The 17,979-nt window shown below is 48.8% G+C and overlaps 1 protein-coding gene across 4 annotated transcripts; it reads left to right on the forward strand.

The window, feature by feature from the left end:
- Positions 1 to 20: 20 nt before the first annotated feature.
- On the forward strand, positions 21 to 17,954 carry DGKA (diacylglycerol kinase alpha). 4 transcript variants are annotated; one of them, XM_043967016.1, is made up of 24 exons: positions 21 to 290; positions 7,676 to 7,780; positions 8,269 to 8,345; positions 8,735 to 8,867; positions 9,093 to 9,173; positions 9,584 to 9,633; positions 10,020 to 10,094; positions 10,304 to 10,423; positions 10,576 to 10,693; positions 10,865 to 10,953; positions 11,117 to 11,236; positions 11,493 to 11,591; positions 11,895 to 11,966; positions 12,466 to 12,539; positions 13,019 to 13,093; positions 13,591 to 13,676; positions 13,770 to 13,859; positions 15,103 to 15,263; positions 15,634 to 15,698; positions 15,973 to 16,063; positions 16,456 to 16,651; positions 16,952 to 17,072; positions 17,299 to 17,359; positions 17,662 to 17,954. In XM_043967016.1, exons 2-24 carry the CDS (start codon positions 7,717 to 7,719, stop codon positions 17,743 to 17,745), a joined length of 2,202 nt encoding a protein of 733 aa, XP_043822951.1. In that variant the 5' UTR covers positions 21 to 290; positions 7,676 to 7,716; the 3' UTR covers positions 17,746 to 17,954. The 4 variants fall into 4 exon arrangements, 3 of the variants coding, with proteins under 3 accessions (XP_043822951.1, XP_043822950.1, XP_043822952.1); XM_043967015.1 differs by lacking the exon at positions 21 to 290 and adding an exon at positions 3,773 to 3,891; XR_006353277.1 differs by lacking the exons at positions 21 to 290; positions 16,456 to 16,651; positions 17,662 to 17,954 and adding an exon at positions 3,773 to 3,891.
- The last annotated feature ends 25 nt before the right edge of the window (positions 17,955 to 17,979 follow it).

The raw sequence follows: 17,979 nt of genomic DNA on the forward strand, positions 1-17,979 counted from the left end.
TGACATTTATGTAGCACTTTACCACGGAAATTGTTTCTGCCTCATCCTTTTGCTCTTAGGGCTAATGCCCAAGAGTCCTCCCTGCAGGGGGAAGACGGAAGGCATTGGGGCTAGGACTTAAATCGCTTGGGAACCCTTTTTTACAAACTGAGTTACAGTAACAATAGGCCACATAGGCACATTCTGTGACTTGGAAATCCGACTACTGAAGGCCCCGACCTAACAAGTCAGCCGCTTCCTTCTACCACTCAGCAGCGGCTGCCCAGCTAGGATGACTGCGAGGAAGCCAGGTTCATTTGAATACTGTTTTGCATTTGATTTGCAAGTGTTAACATGTATACTTTCTTTCCCCCAATCCTCTCCCTCCTGAAGTTTCCACTCCGTAGTCCCCTTCCACACACCCACATCCGTAGTGGCTTTTGTGCACGAGGGTGGGGGGAACCTGGAAAAACTGGTAGAACTCTGGCTCTTTGGCAGCAACGCTTGGCACAGTCTCTTCAGGCCGGGGTCACCCTTTCGGTTCAGTGTCTTTGCAAAAGGGAAACTCAGGAAACCTACAGTAGCTCCCCTCGGGGCCTGCCTAACTCCGTGCCAAGGGCCCCTCCTCTTGTACCTCATTCCACCCCCAGACATCCTGCCCTAACTTTGGGGCTGACAGGAAGTGAAACTCACTTGTCTAACAGCCCGTTGGGGGACTTGCCGACCCTAGCCTGGCCTGAGGTGTGGCTCTCGCCCCCGCCAGAGGAGGGAGGGAGAAGTGGGGGTGGGGGTAGAAATGTAGCTGTTGTTTTTTCCTCCCTTTGTTCGCTGTGGTTTCTTTTTCTCGCTCCATTTTGTGATGTGGCCGATAAGAGGAAATGTGCACCTGGGACATGGTGCAGTGAGCCTGTCGATTATACCCATTTCCCACACAGTGCCCCCAGGGCAGTAGAGGCTGGGTGGGATGGGGGAGAAAGACCTAAGAAGAGCATACACAGACATAATTTAATGAGGGTCTCAGAATGAGTTAAGTTTCACTGAAGGAATAGGAGCCATTCACCAGACATAGCCACACAGAGATCCCCTGTAATTTCCCAAGGTGGAGAATCTGAGGCTCCTGCTCCTAGAAAGGGGGCAGGATGTCTGCCAGAACGGGATACCGGTAGAGTAAGATCAAGCACCACATATTTCTACACGGCTTGAAGCTTTGCAAAACGCTGTACCTCCCACAACTCTGAATTAAGTAATGCACATAACGATTGTTGCCATTTTACAGATAGGGACTCTAGGGGAAGGGAAGGGAAAGGAATACAAATATATAAATATAGATTCTACTATATGTCAACTGCTTTATCAATATTATCTCATCTGATCCTCATCACAACCCTGGGAGGTAGGTACCGTTAATATCCCCATATTAGAGTGGAGGAAACTGAAGCAAGTGACTTGCCCAGGGTCACATAACAAATAAAAGCTAATATTTATAAACTACTTACCTACTAAGCCCTTTACAAATATTATCCCCATTTTACAAATGAGGAAACTGAGGCAAACAGAGGTTAACTGACTTGCCCAAGTTCACAGAGCTAGTGTCTGAGGCTGGATTTGAAAGCAGGACTTCCTAACCCCAGACCCTAAACTCTCCACACTGCTCCACCTAGCTGCCTCACAGCTCAAATGTTTTGCCTATGGGTTCAGCTAGAATTCAAAACTCAGCCTCCTAACTCAAAGTTCTCTGCTTTTGCCTTGATACCACACCAGCATCCTCATGAATATTCTTTGCTGGGAAAGGAGAAGATGTATAAGGACATAGGAAAGTGGAGAAAGTTCAACCCATTCCTAGGATGGGAATTTCTTTTTTGACCTGTGATTTCAATGCTGCAGGGAACTCCCAGTTTGGAAAGCTGGGGTAGATCTGGCAGTTGGTCTCTAATTTATGCAGTTGCCTTACACTCTGAAAGTGGAAGTGACTTGCCCATTGTTGTCAAAGGGGTGGAAATTTCAGGGGCAGCACTGGTTTTCTATCCACTCTGTTACTCTGCTCCCTTTTATGTTTTTATAAATTGCACATGTATAATATTCCATAGGTAGGAAACAAAAAAAAGCTGAGGGGTGAGATTTTTCTCAGTTCTCACAACTGTGTGACCACATGTAAGTTACTTCACCTTTGAATCTCAGTTTCCTCATCAATAAACTGGAATGATGACCCCTTCCTCACTGGAGCATTGTAAGGAAAGTATTTTTTCTAAACTTTAAATTTGCTGTGGAAATATAAATTCTTTTTTATTCTCTGTAAAGGTGGGAGGGAGCAGAGAGACTACATAGTCTTGCCTCTCAGACACCTGCCCCAGATCTCTAGCTAAGATAACCAGCAGCAACCTCTTCCTACTAAAAACTTTTTACTTTGCAGCTTCCTTTATGGGGAACATAAGGGAGGATCCCCCCAATGAGTCTGTACTGGGGCTAAACCGGAACTGCTTAAATATCTTTTTATTTCCAATCCCATTTTAAAAAAAAGAGATATCCCATTTGAAGAGGGTGATCTATATAAGTCTCCCATCCTAGACCTCAAGGCAGGTATGAAAGAAGAGATTCCAGGAAATGGTGGTTACTCTGCCCAACTTTAATAAAAGAAGGGAATCCTGGTTATTGGAAGTAGGATTGGGCTGGAGAGAATACTTAAATCCCTAAGTTAAGTGCAAAAGGTTTTTCTCTTTCTTTTCCTGGCTTCTAGCCCCACTATCTAGTAGGGTCCCAAAGTGTCTTCTCTGCTGAAGTCTTTGGGACACAGAGCTAGTCCTCCCAAACCACCTTTTCTGAGGTAGGAGAAGCACAATATTTTTGCTTTCATTTCTCACTTCTGGTTGAGCATAGATAATCATTCAGTTAAAGTGGCAGCTAAGAGGGGCAGGGAATAGAAATGATTGGGAGAAAACATTGCACACACACAATACACATCACCAAACCTCTGCTTCACAAAGTAAAGTGGAATGGAAGGATCTAAATGTTCCCAGAATAGGGAGATGGTGTCACTTGGGGTGTGAGAAACCTAGGGTTTGGCAATCTGTGTAGTGTGAGGTTTATCATGACAGAAGGGTCTAGAGATTCTCTGAAGTTGTGGTCAGGTGTGAGAAGTCTAGGTCTGAGCTCACTAAATCTGATATGATTTTGAGGGTGTCTGGTGATTGAAATCCACAGTCTCTGAAAAAAGAACTCGAAAATTACTAGGGGAAGAGAGAAGGTCACCATAACTATCATACGAAGGCTCAAAGCAAGAAGGAAACGAGGCATCTGGTTCGACCCCCATTTTACAGATGAGAGAACTGAGGCCCAGAGAGATTCGGTGCTCAAAGCTAAAATTTGAACACAAGTCCTCTGCCTACGGATTTCGGCTACAAGACTGCCTCTTTCAGGAAAAAGGACGAGAGAAGGAAGAATGGGGCGGTGTCCTCCCAGCCCCTCCGCTCTTCCTCCTATCTCCGGTCCTCCAGGGTCAGGGAAAGGTGAAAATGGGAAGGGACGTCACTGGATCATCTAGAAATCTTAAGAAAAAAATGGGGAGGAGAATTGGAAGATTTACTAAGGTCGGGGGTTTGGGCTGAAGAACGAATCATAACGTTACGAAGTTCATCGTGACCAACAGAAAGATAGGGGGAATCTAGTTGTGGGGAGCAGTGAGCCAGCTGGGTCCCTGGCATGGGCTGGGGAACGGGGAGAGAACTGGGGGGTGGGGGCGAGTCCCGCTAGGCTGAAGGGCGGGAGCTAGAGGCTGTGTCGTCAGTCTCTGGGCGGCCCTCCGAAGGCCGAGCCCGCCCCGCCCGGCTCCCCAAACGCTGCTCCGGCTGTAGCTCTGGCTCCTAGCTCCAGCGCCGGCGCCGCAGCACCCTCCCGCGCCGCCCCGCTCTCCTTAAGGTAAACTCTACAAACCCCTCATTAACTCCCCCGCTCACCTCACCCTCAGGGGAGGGACCGGGAGTGAAGGCCTTCGGGGTGTTCCCAATTGGTACGGCGGGAACAATTGGAAAAAAAACCCCTTAGGACTGGAAAGAATCGTAGGCTGGGGAAGGGAAGCGGGGAAAGCGGGGGGAGGATTGAAGGCTGGGGATATCTGGGGGAAGGGAGTGGAGGATCAACCCTGGGTGGGGAGCAGAAGTGGCTGACTGGGAGGTGTGAACCTAGGTACCTGGTCTGGGTGAGAAGCGAGCTGTAGTGGCTCCTGGAGTTCAGGGGTGGGAGTGGGGGCTAGTCGACCCCTCCCTCCTAGATCTACCTCCGATCTTTCACTCTTCGCCTTCAGGCAGTCTCTCACCCCATCCTCCTCACCTTGCTGCAGTTATAGTTCTCAGTCTGTAGTCTATTTCTTACTCTTTTTATGGGGGAGGATTAACCTGGTAGGCAAATCATACCATCCTTAACCCCAGTTTTTATTCCAGTGTTCCCTGAGGGTGAAGCCATTTAGAAACCCTTAATTTAAATCTCTGCCTCCTGGGTACCCAGTTGGCAGTGGGGGAAGACCAATGCAGAAGCCCATTGAGTGGACCAGAGACTCGTGTGTCGAAGTGCCTCTTCGTCCCAATGTTGTGGTTCACAACCCAGGTGTCCTAGCTCCCAGCTATCCTTTTCCAATGTTCCCTTCTGCAAGACTGACTTCTGTGCCCAAAGCCTCCATGGCCTTGGGAGCCTCCCATAAAGGTTAAGATATATTGTTTCATATAACAGTTTGTTTCAAACTTATTGAAATTTTTTAAAGGACAAAAATACTAAATGGAGAAATGTTTTTAACATAGCGTTGATTTCTTTCAATACCAGTAGCCCTAGGCAAAATAAGAGTCAAAATGTAGAGGCGGTAGGGTGGAGTGGAGAAAATACTGGACTTGGAGTCTGAGAACTTGACTTCTAGTCCCTCCACTAACCAGCCAGAAGATGTATGACTTTGAACACGTCACGACCTCAATGCCTCAGTTTTCTCAGTTGTGAGGGGAAGGGGAGTTGGACTAAATGATATCTAAAGTCTGTTCCATCTGTGACTGACTCCTTTCCTTGCCATGCTGAACCTGGAGAGCCTGGGGAAGGGAGAGGGGAGGGAAGGATGAGTCACAGAAGGAGGAGGGCAGCAGACATGCCCTGCCCCTACCCAGGCTTTTGCTTGGACTAGCCCAGCTTACAATTAATCAGGAGATTGTAACCAGGCAGGGCCAGAGGAACCCATATACCCAAATTCCTAAACTGTTGTAGCCATTGATTGATTCTTACCAGATCCAGGACTGACAATTCCCAGTCTCTGCATGCTCACCACCCATGCCTTTTCTTACTTCTCCTTCCCTTCCAAAAACGAACAAATAAACAAACAAACAAAATCCCTCCAGGGTTTTCTGAATGTTCTGGTGCCTCAACTTGCTCCTAGACACTTCCAGTTCCTGGGACTACTTCTCCCCCACGTGAACATTCTGAGGTCCTTCAGCAAAGAGAAGCTAGAAAAGATTGGCTGGGAGCTGGAATACCTGGATTACTAGCAAGTGCAGGCAGTTTAGGTGCATGAGTCCCTTGTCCACTCAGTGGAGTGTCCCCCCTTCTCCGTCTTCCCTGACATGGGTTTTGGTCTTCCCCAGCTTGCCAGTTGAATAGCCCTGGGAGACAGATCTGGATTCAGAATTTCCAGATCCTTTCACCCTCTGGGAACATTGAAATAGTTATTAGAAATTGAGGGTGGGGGTCAGCTAGGTGGCACAGTGAATAGAGCACTGGCCTTGGATTCAGGAGGACCTGAGTTCAAATTTGGCCTCAAGACACTTGACACTAGCTGAGTGACCCTGGGCAAGTCACTTAACCCTCATTGCTCTGAAAAAAAGGAAGGAAGGAGGGAAGGAAGAAATTAAGGGTGGTGAGGTAGCATAGTTGGGGAATTGAAAAGAGGACCCTTAAGTTTGAGGTTTGGGGAAATTTAGAATGGTCTCCATCTATGCTGTGTTGGGGAGTGATAAGGACTTGACCAGTGCTGGGATTTCCTGGAGTTTCATTCTTCCTGGGTTAAATAGCTTCCCTTTCCCATTCCCCTGGCACTGTACAGGTTCTTTCTACCCTTTTGCCTCAGTTTCATCTTCTAAACTGAGACACCTTTGGGTACTGGAACAAAAAAGAAAAGGGTAAGAAAGAAACTGCCTGCTGTGTGACCTTGGGCAAGTCACAACCCTCATTGCCCCCCCCCCAAAAAAAGAAAGAAACTGCCTGGCCCTTGTTCACTTTCCCCCACCACTTTCCCTGCCCCTCTCTCCAGGTGGCACTCCCTGGATATGTAGGGGGAGAGGTGGGAGCACAATATTGAGTGGACAGAAACAGCCTTTGTATCTGTCCTCTGAGTGAAGGAAGGAGGGTTGATGTTTATGGAGGGGAAACTCATTAACCCAACTAGACCTTATTAGCTATGACATTATGTCTCGTTAGCTACTGATTCCCATTAGATCTAATGGAAACAGTGGCTCCAAGACTGGGTGTACCTTGGTCCCTTTTTTCTTCACAGCAGCCTTAGGCTATAGGTCCTAGGGCTCCGAAGGATCCCCTGAGAGCTTTGATTCCAGACATAGTGGGGTGGGGAGGAGAATGAGGCACAGGAACCAGGGGAGGGCTGGCTCGGAGATACAAGCTGAGGTGGAGACTAGAACAAACGCCCGGGGAAAGGCTGGGTTGGGCTTGGAGGGGGAAGCAGAGAGGTGAATGAGCACAAATTTCTTGCTACCACAGGAAGGAAAAGAGCTAGGGTCACCCCTGCAGGCTTCAACTGCCTTCCTGGGGCTCCCCCCCTCTCCTTCCCTTACCAGACCTGCCTTAAGAAGAGAGAAGAAGGTCCCAGAAACTTCCCCTCTGGGATCCTTTCGAAGGAAACATAATCTAGTCCCCTGTGAGTGCTGCCTCCTCAGCAATCTAATTCAATTCAATAAGCATTTCTTTTGCTCCAGGCCCCCAGCTGGGCGCCAGAGATACAATAACAAACAAGAAAACAGACTGTGCCCTCAGTTCACTCCTTTCTTTTTTCCTAGTGCCAACAGTCCAAAGTTGAGGAAGCTAAGACGAGGGCTTTGGAAGATGTGTTCAACCAGGGCAGGATAAGGCCTCCCACCCATCTCCACAGCTCCCTAGCTTCGTTTTCCCCGTTCGGGGAAACTAGTTAAGCGCCTCCCTTCCCTCCGAGTCCAATGTGTCTTCTGCCTAGCCCAGACTAGGGTAGAGCAGTGGGTGCGGCGGGGGTCAGGACGGCATCTGCCTAATGATTCAGGGATGTTTGAGGTGGTTGCCCTGCCAGTAGCCGCGCAGCCCAGGGCGAACTTGGGACCTAGAGCCTCAGGTGGGGGTGGGGTCAAGACACCGCAAGGTTGGGAGGTGGAGCCAGATGGGGATGTGGGCCGGCGCTCCATCCCCGCTGTGGTAAAAACTGGGGAAAGAGATCCCTCTCCAGGAGAAGCAACAGGCTGGGAAATGTACAAGAGGGATGGGAGAAAACAGAGAAAGAGCCAAACGTAGAGAAGTGGGGCTGGAGGAAGGAGTAGAGGAGTAGTTCCCCCAACTGGCCAGAGAGAGGTAGAGAGGGAGGAAAAGAGACACACAGGTACCCACTCCAGTTCCCCTTATATCTCAGCCCTGGCTGACTCATACATTCCTTCAGTATTCCCCATCCCAACATCTACTCCAAACCCCTCCACAGGAAGCTCCGTTCTTCTGCCAACTTAGGAAGCAGGCGAAAAGATGTTGAAGAACTGGGGGCCCTTAAGCCCCACGGACTTTGCCCAACTGCAGGAATACATGGAATGTGAGTCTTCTGCCTCCTCCCCACTCCTGGGATCCCCTGCTCGACCTCCATTTCCAAAGATGCCCTTTTCCTCAGGACTCCCCTGCCCAGCCTGGCCCTTGGTCTTCCAAGTAACCTTGCACTTGTCCTATGCCATGATCAGGTTTCAAATCACTGATCCTTCTCTCTCTGCCTTAATCCCCCCCCCCTCCCCAAGACCTCAAAACTGTTTATGTCTCCCTTTTTCTTGATTTCTGTTTGTGTCTTTCTCCATATCCCTGTCACTTTGAGTAGCAGGGTTTATTTCTCTATAGTCTGCTCTTTCAGATGCTGCTTCCCTTCCTTGGGCTTCATCTTCTTTATCTGTAAAATGAAGTGGTTGGGCTAGATTCTCTTTAAGGTGCCTTCCAACTAACTTTAAAGGTCTATAAATCTATGATTTTAGGGCGGAACTGTATATTGGGGATGAAAGGAGATCCTGCCCTAAATGTACCTATTCCCTCCCCCAGACTCAACCAAGAAAGTCAGTGATGTTCTAGCTCTGTTCAATGAAGATGGAGAATTGGCTCAGTATCTCCAGGGAGATGTGAGAGGCATCTGCAAAACCTTTTCCCTGCTCCCAGCCCCTTCCCTGTGGAATTCCTGATATTCCTTCAAGACCCCTAACTTCAAGGGATTACTTTCTATCCCCCTATTTTGTGTCCCTACCTCCCCGAATCCCCTATTTTATTGTCTTTGTTCCTCTGGGACCCTCATTTCCCATAGAACCTCCCAGACTCATCTCCAGACCTTTCTTTGATTCCCATAACATTAAAGGTGGAAAGATGAGAAATAACTTGTTGAGTGAAGAAATACATTCTTGACACAGGTGATCATGGCCCACCCTAAGATACCCCCAAACTTAACCTTTGCCCCTAGCCCATCATTCCTTGTTCTCCAGTCAGACCTCTGAGGTAATTCCCATTCCCACACTAGTCCATAGGGTACGAAGGATTTCAGCTCTTCCTGAAAAACTACCTGGAGGTGAATAATGTTCCCCCACAACTGAGCCAAGCACTTTTCGGATCCTTCCAGACCATGGAGTCTCAGCAACAGGGCGATGAACAAGGTAGAGAACTGGGAGTTAGCAAGTGCTGAGCCTTGGAAGCAAGGTCAAATCAGCATAGGGCCTGGACTAATTCAGTCTTTGCTCAGTCTGTTTGGACAAGGGAGGGGTGATTTAGACTGTTATATGACTGGATGGGGCAAAGGTAATGGAGGGGATGGGCTAGAAAGGGACCAAACTAGCCAGATCAGAGGGAACCTCTGACCTTGCTGAACTATCCTCAACCAGAAGTAGCCCTGATCTGTCTCAGTGATGTCTCCTGCTATTTCTCCTTACTGGAGGGTGGACGGCCAGAAGACAAGCTAGAGTGTGAGTCATCAGAGCAAGAGTTTTGGGAGAGGGGAAAATCTGGGGGAGAAGGTATTTATCCAGCCATCCACACCCCCCAACTCTTACAGGACTCCCAGTCACTGATGGGTCCATAGAGGTGGAACCCCCAGAAATGGGCTTCGGGTCCCTCTTACCACTTCCCTCTTTCCTCTAGCTTTTTCTTACTTACATAGCCCTTCTCAGGTGTAATACATAGCTTACTCTCATCCTTGTTTATATAAAATTATTGGCTCTCACAGCAGGCTTTCTGAGGGCAGAGTTGATGTCTCTCTTACCTCTTTATCCCCCACCACGGAACTCTTCATTCAGGGGAGTTTAGGTCAGGGTATGAAAATGGCCTCCACAGACTGACCCTAGCTCCACTCCCCCCTCCCCCACCCAATTCACAGTTACCTTCAAGCTATATGATACAGACAGAAATGGACTCCTGGACAGCTCAGTGAGTTCTCAAGCCTGGGGAAGGGGTGGGAGGGTGGGGGATGGATATATTTGTCTCTGTTCTCCCCTCCTTGAGTCCCCGTCCTTTGCAGGATCCCCAAGGGCAGATGATAGCAGGGAAAGAAGTTGGGTTTGGGGGCAGGGTGGTGGGGTGGGTTCTGGCTCCCAGAGAGAGGGCGTAAGGGGCGTGGGACAAGAAGAAGGAGTTGTCCTCACACTCAACACCCCCCTTCTCCTCTAGTCCCTCTTCCACCACAAGATTTCCATAGGTGGATAAGACTGTTGGGGGTGGAACACCTAGAGATGGGGACTACAGGATTATGTTCCCTGGAAAAGGGCTTAAGTGAAAGTACAGGAGATGAGAGATTTAATCCTGGCTCTCCCCAGGAAGTGGACAGAATTATCACCCAGATGATGCAAGTGGCAAGATATCTGGATTGGGATGTAACTGAGCTGAGACCAGTAAGGCATTTTTCCCCCTTTCCCTAGCACTCTCTTCTGTATCCTTGTATGCCATCTCCAACCACCTTCCCATGCACTTTGTACGTGTTTTATCCTTCCCTTCAATGAGCATCCTCAATATCTGGGTTGGACTGAGCTCCTCAAGTTGGGAATCTAACCAGTGGGGCCGTGAAATCTTTGTTTCCTTGGCCCCTTTCTCCAATATTCAGATTCTGCAGGAGATGATGAAGGAAATTGACTATGATGGCAGTGGTACAGTCTCTCTGGCTGAGTGGGTACGGGGTGGATCCACCACCGTGCCTCTGCTGGTGCTGCTGGGACTAGAGGTGGTGAGTCAAGGAGAAAGGGAATGTGAACTTCCATTTCTCTCCTTCCATCTCAGAACTCTACTGGGGAGGATTATGACTGCTGTCCAAGGAAGTGATGGGGGGGGTGCTTAGGTGCCCCTCATCCAGTTTACTTGTGGTGGTATCCTCCCCAGAGCCTGAAGGATGATGGGCAGCACATGTGGCGGCTGAAGCAATTTTCTCGTCCAGCTTATTGCAATGTGTGTGAGACAATGCTGCTTGGGATAACCAAGCGGGGACTGACCTGTACCTGTGAGTGTATTGGGAAACAGGGTGGGAAACAGGAACAATCTTTGAATGATGGAGAGCAAAGAGTTGTGTTTGTGATGAGTGAGTGACCCCAAAAGAGAGCTCAGAGCGTGGGTTTCAGGCTCTGACCAAAGCTAAGATCTTCCCCTCACCTTTCTTTTTCCTCTTTCCCAGTTTGTAAATTCACAGTCCATGAGCGCTGTGCCAAGAAGGCCTCACCCTGTGAAGTCAGCACTTATGCCAAGTCCAAGAAAGACACTTGTGTAAGTGACCCCTGACCTCAGTCTCAATGTTTTCATTATCCCTCCTCTGGACTTCTCTGGGGGTAAAGGTGATTCTGCCTCACCTCCGGAGCAAGCAGGGGTAACCTAACCCAGGTGTCATTCAGGTTCCTTGAGCCATCAGGTAATTCCCCACTCCCTCAAGGCCCAGACCCATGTATGGGTTCGTGGAGGCTGTGACTCTGGGCGCTGTGACTCTTGCCAAAAGAAGATCCGGAATTTCCAGAGCCTGACAGGACTGCATTGTGTGTGGTGCCATCTCCAGGTCAGGAACAGACCATTTCCTCCAGCCCTCCCCAGCCTTCTCGTGTTCTCATCAACTTCTTGGCCTTAGGCTCCCTCCCTAAGTAACCCTTTCCCTTGGGCCCCCTCCTTAGACCTCTCCTACTGTTATATCCTCCAGACTCCTACCACATGGACTAAAGTCCCTCTAAAACCCCAAATAATCTATCTCTTTTCTCCTTTCTGAGTGGGGAGCCATAAGGGTAATTCTCCCTTTCATGGTGCCTCTTATTCTCTAGATCCATGAGGACTGCCTCTCTGCCATGAGCCCTGAGTGTGACTGTGGGCTGCTCCGTGACCACATCCTGCCTCCTTCAGCCATCTATCCTTGCATCCTGGTGAGCACTTGGGTCTGGGAGTAGAGGAGAGATGTACTAGAAAGAGAACCTATAGAAGCTCCCCAAGACCTGTAGAAACCCCCTCCCAACTTCCCACAAACTTCATCACTCCCCTAGGGAGTATCCGTAGGTCTCAGAGAGAGCCTATCACTCTTACCCATTTCTTTAGGGTTCAGGCCAGACTGATATTTATCTGTGGCTGAGAAATAGTGAAGGCCCCACAAAGTGGACTCAGCAGGGACACAAATACCCATACACAAGATTCAGCCTTCCTCCCTTCTGTTTACCTCTGCCTCTGAACAGGACCGTCAGAATGTGAGCTCCAGGAATGTCGATGAATTACAGCATATGGTCCCTGATGGGCAGGCCCTGCGGGTACAGCAAGCAGTGCCTGGGCATCATGGTGGGGGGAAAGCTTGGGCTACTAGGATGGCTGTGCCCTGAACTGGAGGGGATGAAGTTGGGGGAAAGCCTGGGTATACCACCTGACTCCTAGATTCCTCATCCCTGCTAGTAATGGGGAAAGGGGAAAAGAAGGCATTTCTGAGTGAAGTCCCAGTCCCTGCCTTCTGCCTCCCTTTCCCCCTCAATTTTTTTTTTGGGGGGGACAGGGCAATGAGGGTTAAGTGACTTGCCCAGGGTCACACAGCTAGGGCAGATTTGAACTCAGGTCTTCCTGAATCCAGGGCTGGTGCTTTATCCACTGTGCCCCTAGCTGCCCCACTCAAACATTTTATAAATCTTAAAGATCTATATAAATGTTATTTATTGTTGTCATCATCATTAATCTTCGGGGCCCAGTGTGTTGGGGCCCAATTTGGCTCTTACATAATATCCCTACTCTATTTTTATTGCTTCTCTTTCTTCTTCACAGGTTATCCCTATCCCCAACACTCACCCACTTCTCGTCTTTGTGAACCCCAAAAGTGGTGGGAAGCAGGGGGAGAGGTAAGTGGAAATAAGGAGGCAGATGGATTCACAGATTGGAAACCATGCTAGAAGACAGGTAGAAGGAGTCTTCCCAAGGATTAGATTAGACAGGGGGGTTGGGACAGCTAGGTGGCACAGTAGATAGAACACTGGCCCTGGATTCAGGAGGACCTGAGTTCAAATCCGGCCTCAGACACTTTATACACTTACTAGCTGTGTGACCCTGGGCAAGTCACTTAACCCCAATTGCCTCATCAATAAATAAATAAATAAATAAACAAACAAACAAATTGATTAAATAAGTAAATAAACAAATAAATAAATAAATAAATGCTATGTGTTGTCGGGGAAAAATTTCTAAGTCCAAACTTAGTACTGTTAAAAATAAATAAATAAATAGATTAGAGAAAGGGAGGGGAGCAAGTTGAAAAGTACTCCAGGAGAGAATAGGAAAAACTATCCTATGAATCTCATCACCCCGCCCCTTACAAACCTAGGGTGCTTCGAAAGTTCCAGTACCTGCTGAACCCTCGACAGGTTTACAATCTTGCAAAGGGGGGTCCCGAACCAGGGTGAGTATAGGAATATTTTGAGCATGGTTAAGTGTGTGTGTGTGTGTGTGTGTGTGTGTGTGTGTGTGTGTGTGTGTGTGTTATGGGGAACAGGGGTGAGTGTGTGAGAAGGCTGGTGTACTTGTGCTGAGCTTGAGGGACTAGAATTCAGAATACCTGCCTCTAGAACGATCTTTCCTTTTGCCTCTATACCTTCAGACACACAAGTGGATACCTTTCTCTGGGCTATGGGGATCTTCAAGGAAGATCCTTTGTTTCCCCAGTTGTCAACAAGCCCCTGTGGAAATCCATTTTCTTTATACTATTTGAGATTCTGCCCTTACTCTGCCATAATTATGACTTCAATTCTCCTTGTTATGAAAAAATCCTAGAATAGGATGGTGGAGATGAGGAGGAGCAAGAAAAAATGTCATTGAGTCTGGGGGGTCAAGGAATTAGGGTTCTTCCAAACTTATTTACCATTGTGACCCCCTCTTCCTTTCCTTCCTCTATCTCAGGCTCAGGTTCTTCAAGGACCTCCAAGATTTCCGGGTGCTGGTGTGTGGAGGGGATGGCACAGTAGGCTGGATCCTGGATGCCATTGGTCAGTGCTAGGGGAGAGGCATGGGATTGTGGGAACAAGAGGAGTGGAGGCCTCCTTGATTTGACTCTCTACTCCTGTCTCTTCTATCCCCAGATAAAGCCAACTTCCCCAACCCACCTCCAGTAGCTGTGCTTCCCCTAGGTACAGGGAATGACCTAGCTCGATGCCTAAGATGGGGAGGAGGTGAGTGCCACTGGTTGGAGTGGGGGAGAGGAGGTAGCAAAGAGAACCTAAAGGGAAAAAGAGCCTAGGATGCTGAGAGGATCCTGAAAATTGGGATATGGATGGGCAGGTAGTATCTTAGAAGAGAATAAGGCTACAATCAAGAAATGTGGGAAGCAAAAAAAAAAAAAAAGGGGGGGGGCGCAGCTAGATGGCGCAGTGGATAGAGCACTGGCCCTGGAGTCAGGAGTACCTGAGTTCAAATCCGGCTTTTAAAAAGCTAAAGGGGGGGGGGGCGGCTAGGTGGCACAGTGGATAAAGCACCAGCCCTGGATTCAGGAGTTCCTGAGTTCAAATCCGGCCTCAGACACTTGACCCTTACTAGCTGTGTGACCCTGGGCAAGTAACTTAACCCCAGTCGCCTCACTAAAACAAAAAAAAAAAGCTAAAGGAGGTGGGCAGCTAGGTGGTACAATGGATAGAGCACCGGCCCTGGATTCAGGAAGACCTGAGTTCAAATCCAGCCTCAGACACTTAACAATTACTAACTGTGTGACCCTAGGCAAGTCACTTAACTCCAACTGCCTCACTGAGGAAAAAAAAAAGCTAAAGGAGGGGGCAGCTAGGTGGTACAGTGGATAAAGCACCAGCCTTAGATTCAGGAGGACCTGAGTTCAAATCCGGCCTCAGATACTTGACACTTACTAGCTGTGTGACTTTGGGCAAATCACTTAACCCTCATCCCCCTCCCCCAAAAAAAGAATCCAGTAAAAATAAAGGAGCCTACTCTTTTTTTCTCCCCATATAAATATTTTATTATTTTCCAGTTACATTTAGAGATAATTTTCAACATTTGGTTTTATAAGATTCCTAGTTTCAAATTTTTCTCCCTCCCTTCCCTCTCCCCTCCCCAAGACAGCAAGTAATCTGATATAGGTTATATATGTGCAATCACATTAAACATAGAAGGAGCCTACTCTTTGCTGTTACCTGCTCTCCTACCCAAGTGAACCACCCATCTTGGGATTTGAGAGGAGAAATTCCAGAGCCAGGCTAAAGCCTTGGGGGAAGGAAATAAGAGGGAGCTGGACTATGATAAGCAGAGAAAACCTTGCCAATCCTCTACTGCCATGGCACCACATCTCTGCCTGCATGCACACAATAGGCCAAGAGCTCCTGAAGAATCAAGGTGATTTTCCCTGGTAATTGTCTGAACCTGATGGCCTGTGAAGTTCCTGTTCAATCACCTCTCTCCTCCTTCCAGGTTATGATGGGGAAAACCTGGGGAAGATACTCAAAGACCTGGAGTTAAGTACCACAGTGTATATGGATCGGTGGTCTGTGGAAGTGATTCCTCTGGACCCGAAGGAGAAGAGTGATCCAGTCCCCTACCAAATCGTCAACAACTACTTCTCCATTGGTGTGGTCAGTGGACTTTGTTTTTTGGGGAAGAGAGCGGGATCAGAGGATAAGTGGGTGCTCAAATCATTGTGAATGAAGGGTACAGAAAGGGAAACAAGAAGTCTGAGAGAAATTCTAGAGCCCACTGAGATAGTTCAGGGAATAACCCTGTAGTTTCATAGATGTTTGAGTTACTAGGATCACTGGCATCCGAGTTCTAGGCCTTTGTGCAGTCTTCCCTGCTTCCCCCGCCCCCGCACCAACAGCAGATAAATAGGAGTGCCCCTAGATGTGGTTTCTTTGGCTGCTGAGCTGGTTGGAGGGGTGGGGGGAATCCTTGATGATTAAGAAAGGTGTTGGGACTTGTCTGTGCTCTTCTGCCTTCCTCAACCAGGATGCTTCTATTGCTCACCGATTTCATATCATGAGGGAGAAATATCCTGAGAAGTTCAACAGCAGGTGAGGGAGGTCTGGGAATATTGGGAATGGAGTAGTTAGACAGAGCAATGGAGGGGGCCAGACTTTGGCTACTTGTTTGTGTCCAAGGGCCCAGCAAGGCAGTGAATTCACTAAACGGACATCTTCCCACCCCCGAGCTCCCCTTGTACCTCTTAAGACTGGAGATGGAGTGCTCTCTCGCCTCTGCTCCCTTGCCCTCCCACAGGGCCTATGTAACCTGGCCTATGTAACCTACCCCCCTCCCCCCTGGGCCTGGGGTGTGGGGCCGAGGCAGGATGAAGAACAAGCTGTGGTACTTGGAATTCGCCACATCTGAGTCCATCTTCTCCACTTGCAAAAAGCTGGAAGAGTCTGTTTCAGTGGAGGTGAGGATGGAACACTTTCCACATGTGGTCTGACCCTCACACCCTAAAGACATATATATCCTGACCGCTCCCATAGTTCTTTACTCTCTGATGTACATCAGTTCTCTGACTCCCAAACGCCATACATTGTCCAGACTCTGTTATATTTTCCCCAGGCTCCCAATCCCCTGACTTTCTCCCCATCTCCCAACCAAACTTTCCTACTACCACCCCCCCCAACAAGGTACCCAGTACCCAAGGCTTAGGTTGGGATGGTGTCAAGTCATGGGGAAGGGTTGGGGAAGGGAAGTTCAGGGTCATTAAAAGGAGAGGAGGCACAGCTACCTCTGTTACTCTCTTTGGGGAGTGGGAATAGGAGCTGCAGAGTTCTCTCATTCCTTCACCAACCCCAGATCTGTGGGACGCCTTTGAAACTGAGTGACCTATCCTTGGAGGGCATTGCAGTTCTAAACATTCCCAGCATGCATGGAGGCTCCAACCTCTGGGGAGACACAAAGCGACCCTCCAAAGATGCCCCGGGTTTAGATTTGGCCTCTGGGCCTCCTGAAGCAATCACCAACCCTGAAGCCCTGAAAACCTGTGTGCAAGGTGAAGGGACCATGGGAAAGTTGGGTGTCCCCTGGCCAAATTGGGAGTGGAGTCAAATAGCCCTTTTAAAGGTGGGGGCAAGGGGCAGCTAGGTGGTGCAGTGGATAGAGCACTGGCCCTGGAGTCAGGAGGACCTGAGTTCAAATTCAGCCTCAGACACTCGACACTTACTAGTTGTGTGACCCTGGGCAAGTCACTTAACCCCAATTGCCTCACACACACACAAAAAAGAAAAGAAATGTGGGGGCAAGGCAGGGAATGCTCTGTTTCCTCTTATATTTGCCCCTCAACTTTCCCCAGATCTTAGCGACAAACGACTGGAGGTGGTGGGACTAGAGGGAGCAATTGAGATGGGTCAGATATATACCAGGCTGAAGAATGCTGGACACCGGATTGCTAAATGCTCCCAAATCACTTTCCGGTAAGGAACACCCAGGACTTAGTGACAGAAGGAGATGGGAGGGATGCAGGACATATAAGGGGGAACAGGAGAATAGAATGATTCCAAGTGCTTAGAGACTCTCCTCAGGCGAAATAGGGCCCAAAGTCCCTGAAGGAAATTGGGGGAAATCTGTATGTTAGGTGGTATCTTCTCCTTTCCCTCCCATCCCTTCCCCTCTACACCAATCTACTCTGGGCTCTCGCAGGACTAGAAAAGCCCTCCCCATGCAGATCGACGGGGAACCCTGGATGCAGGCACCGTGTACTGTGAGTTCTTCCCCAAACCTAACTCCATAAGGTTCTCTGGTCCCTGATCTTTCACCCCAGTGTCATTCAGATCTTGATCTTGTACATGGTGAACATGTTCCCTGAGTCTTCTCTGAGCTCCCAAGCCAAATCATCTCTTCCCAAGCCCCCTTCCCCACTATTTCTAAGATGAGCATTTCCCTAATGACTGTGCTAGGCCACATACATACCCAGACTCCACAGAATTTCCCTGGAGCTCTCATGGCCTGATCCTTTAGCACATCAGCTTCCTTCACTATGAACCTGGGCTCTTTACCTTTCAGATCCAGATCACCCATAAGAATCAGATGCCCATGCTGATGGGGCCTCCTCCACGTTCCTCCAACTTCTTCAACCTTTGGTCCTGAGGGGAGGGCCCCTCAGCTCCTATCTCCCATTTCCCTGGGCTTTCAGACCTCTACATCTATGCTAACCACCCCTGCTCCTCCCTTGGTGAGCTTGGGTGGACTCCTTCCTCTCACAGTATTTATTGTCCCTCTCTGCTTCCCTTCCTCTCCAACACACACACACACTGAAAGTGCCTCAACCGAATAAAATGGTTTGGTTTTTCACTACACCATCTTGTGTTAATTGAGGAAGTA

Source organism: Dromiciops gliroides, chromosome 5 (assembly GCF_019393635.1).
Source record: "Dromiciops gliroides isolate mDroGli1 chromosome 5, mDroGli1.pri, whole genome shotgun sequence".
In the NCBI taxonomy this organism is placed as follows: domain Eukaryota; kingdom Metazoa; phylum Chordata; class Mammalia; order Microbiotheria; family Microbiotheriidae; genus Dromiciops; species Dromiciops gliroides.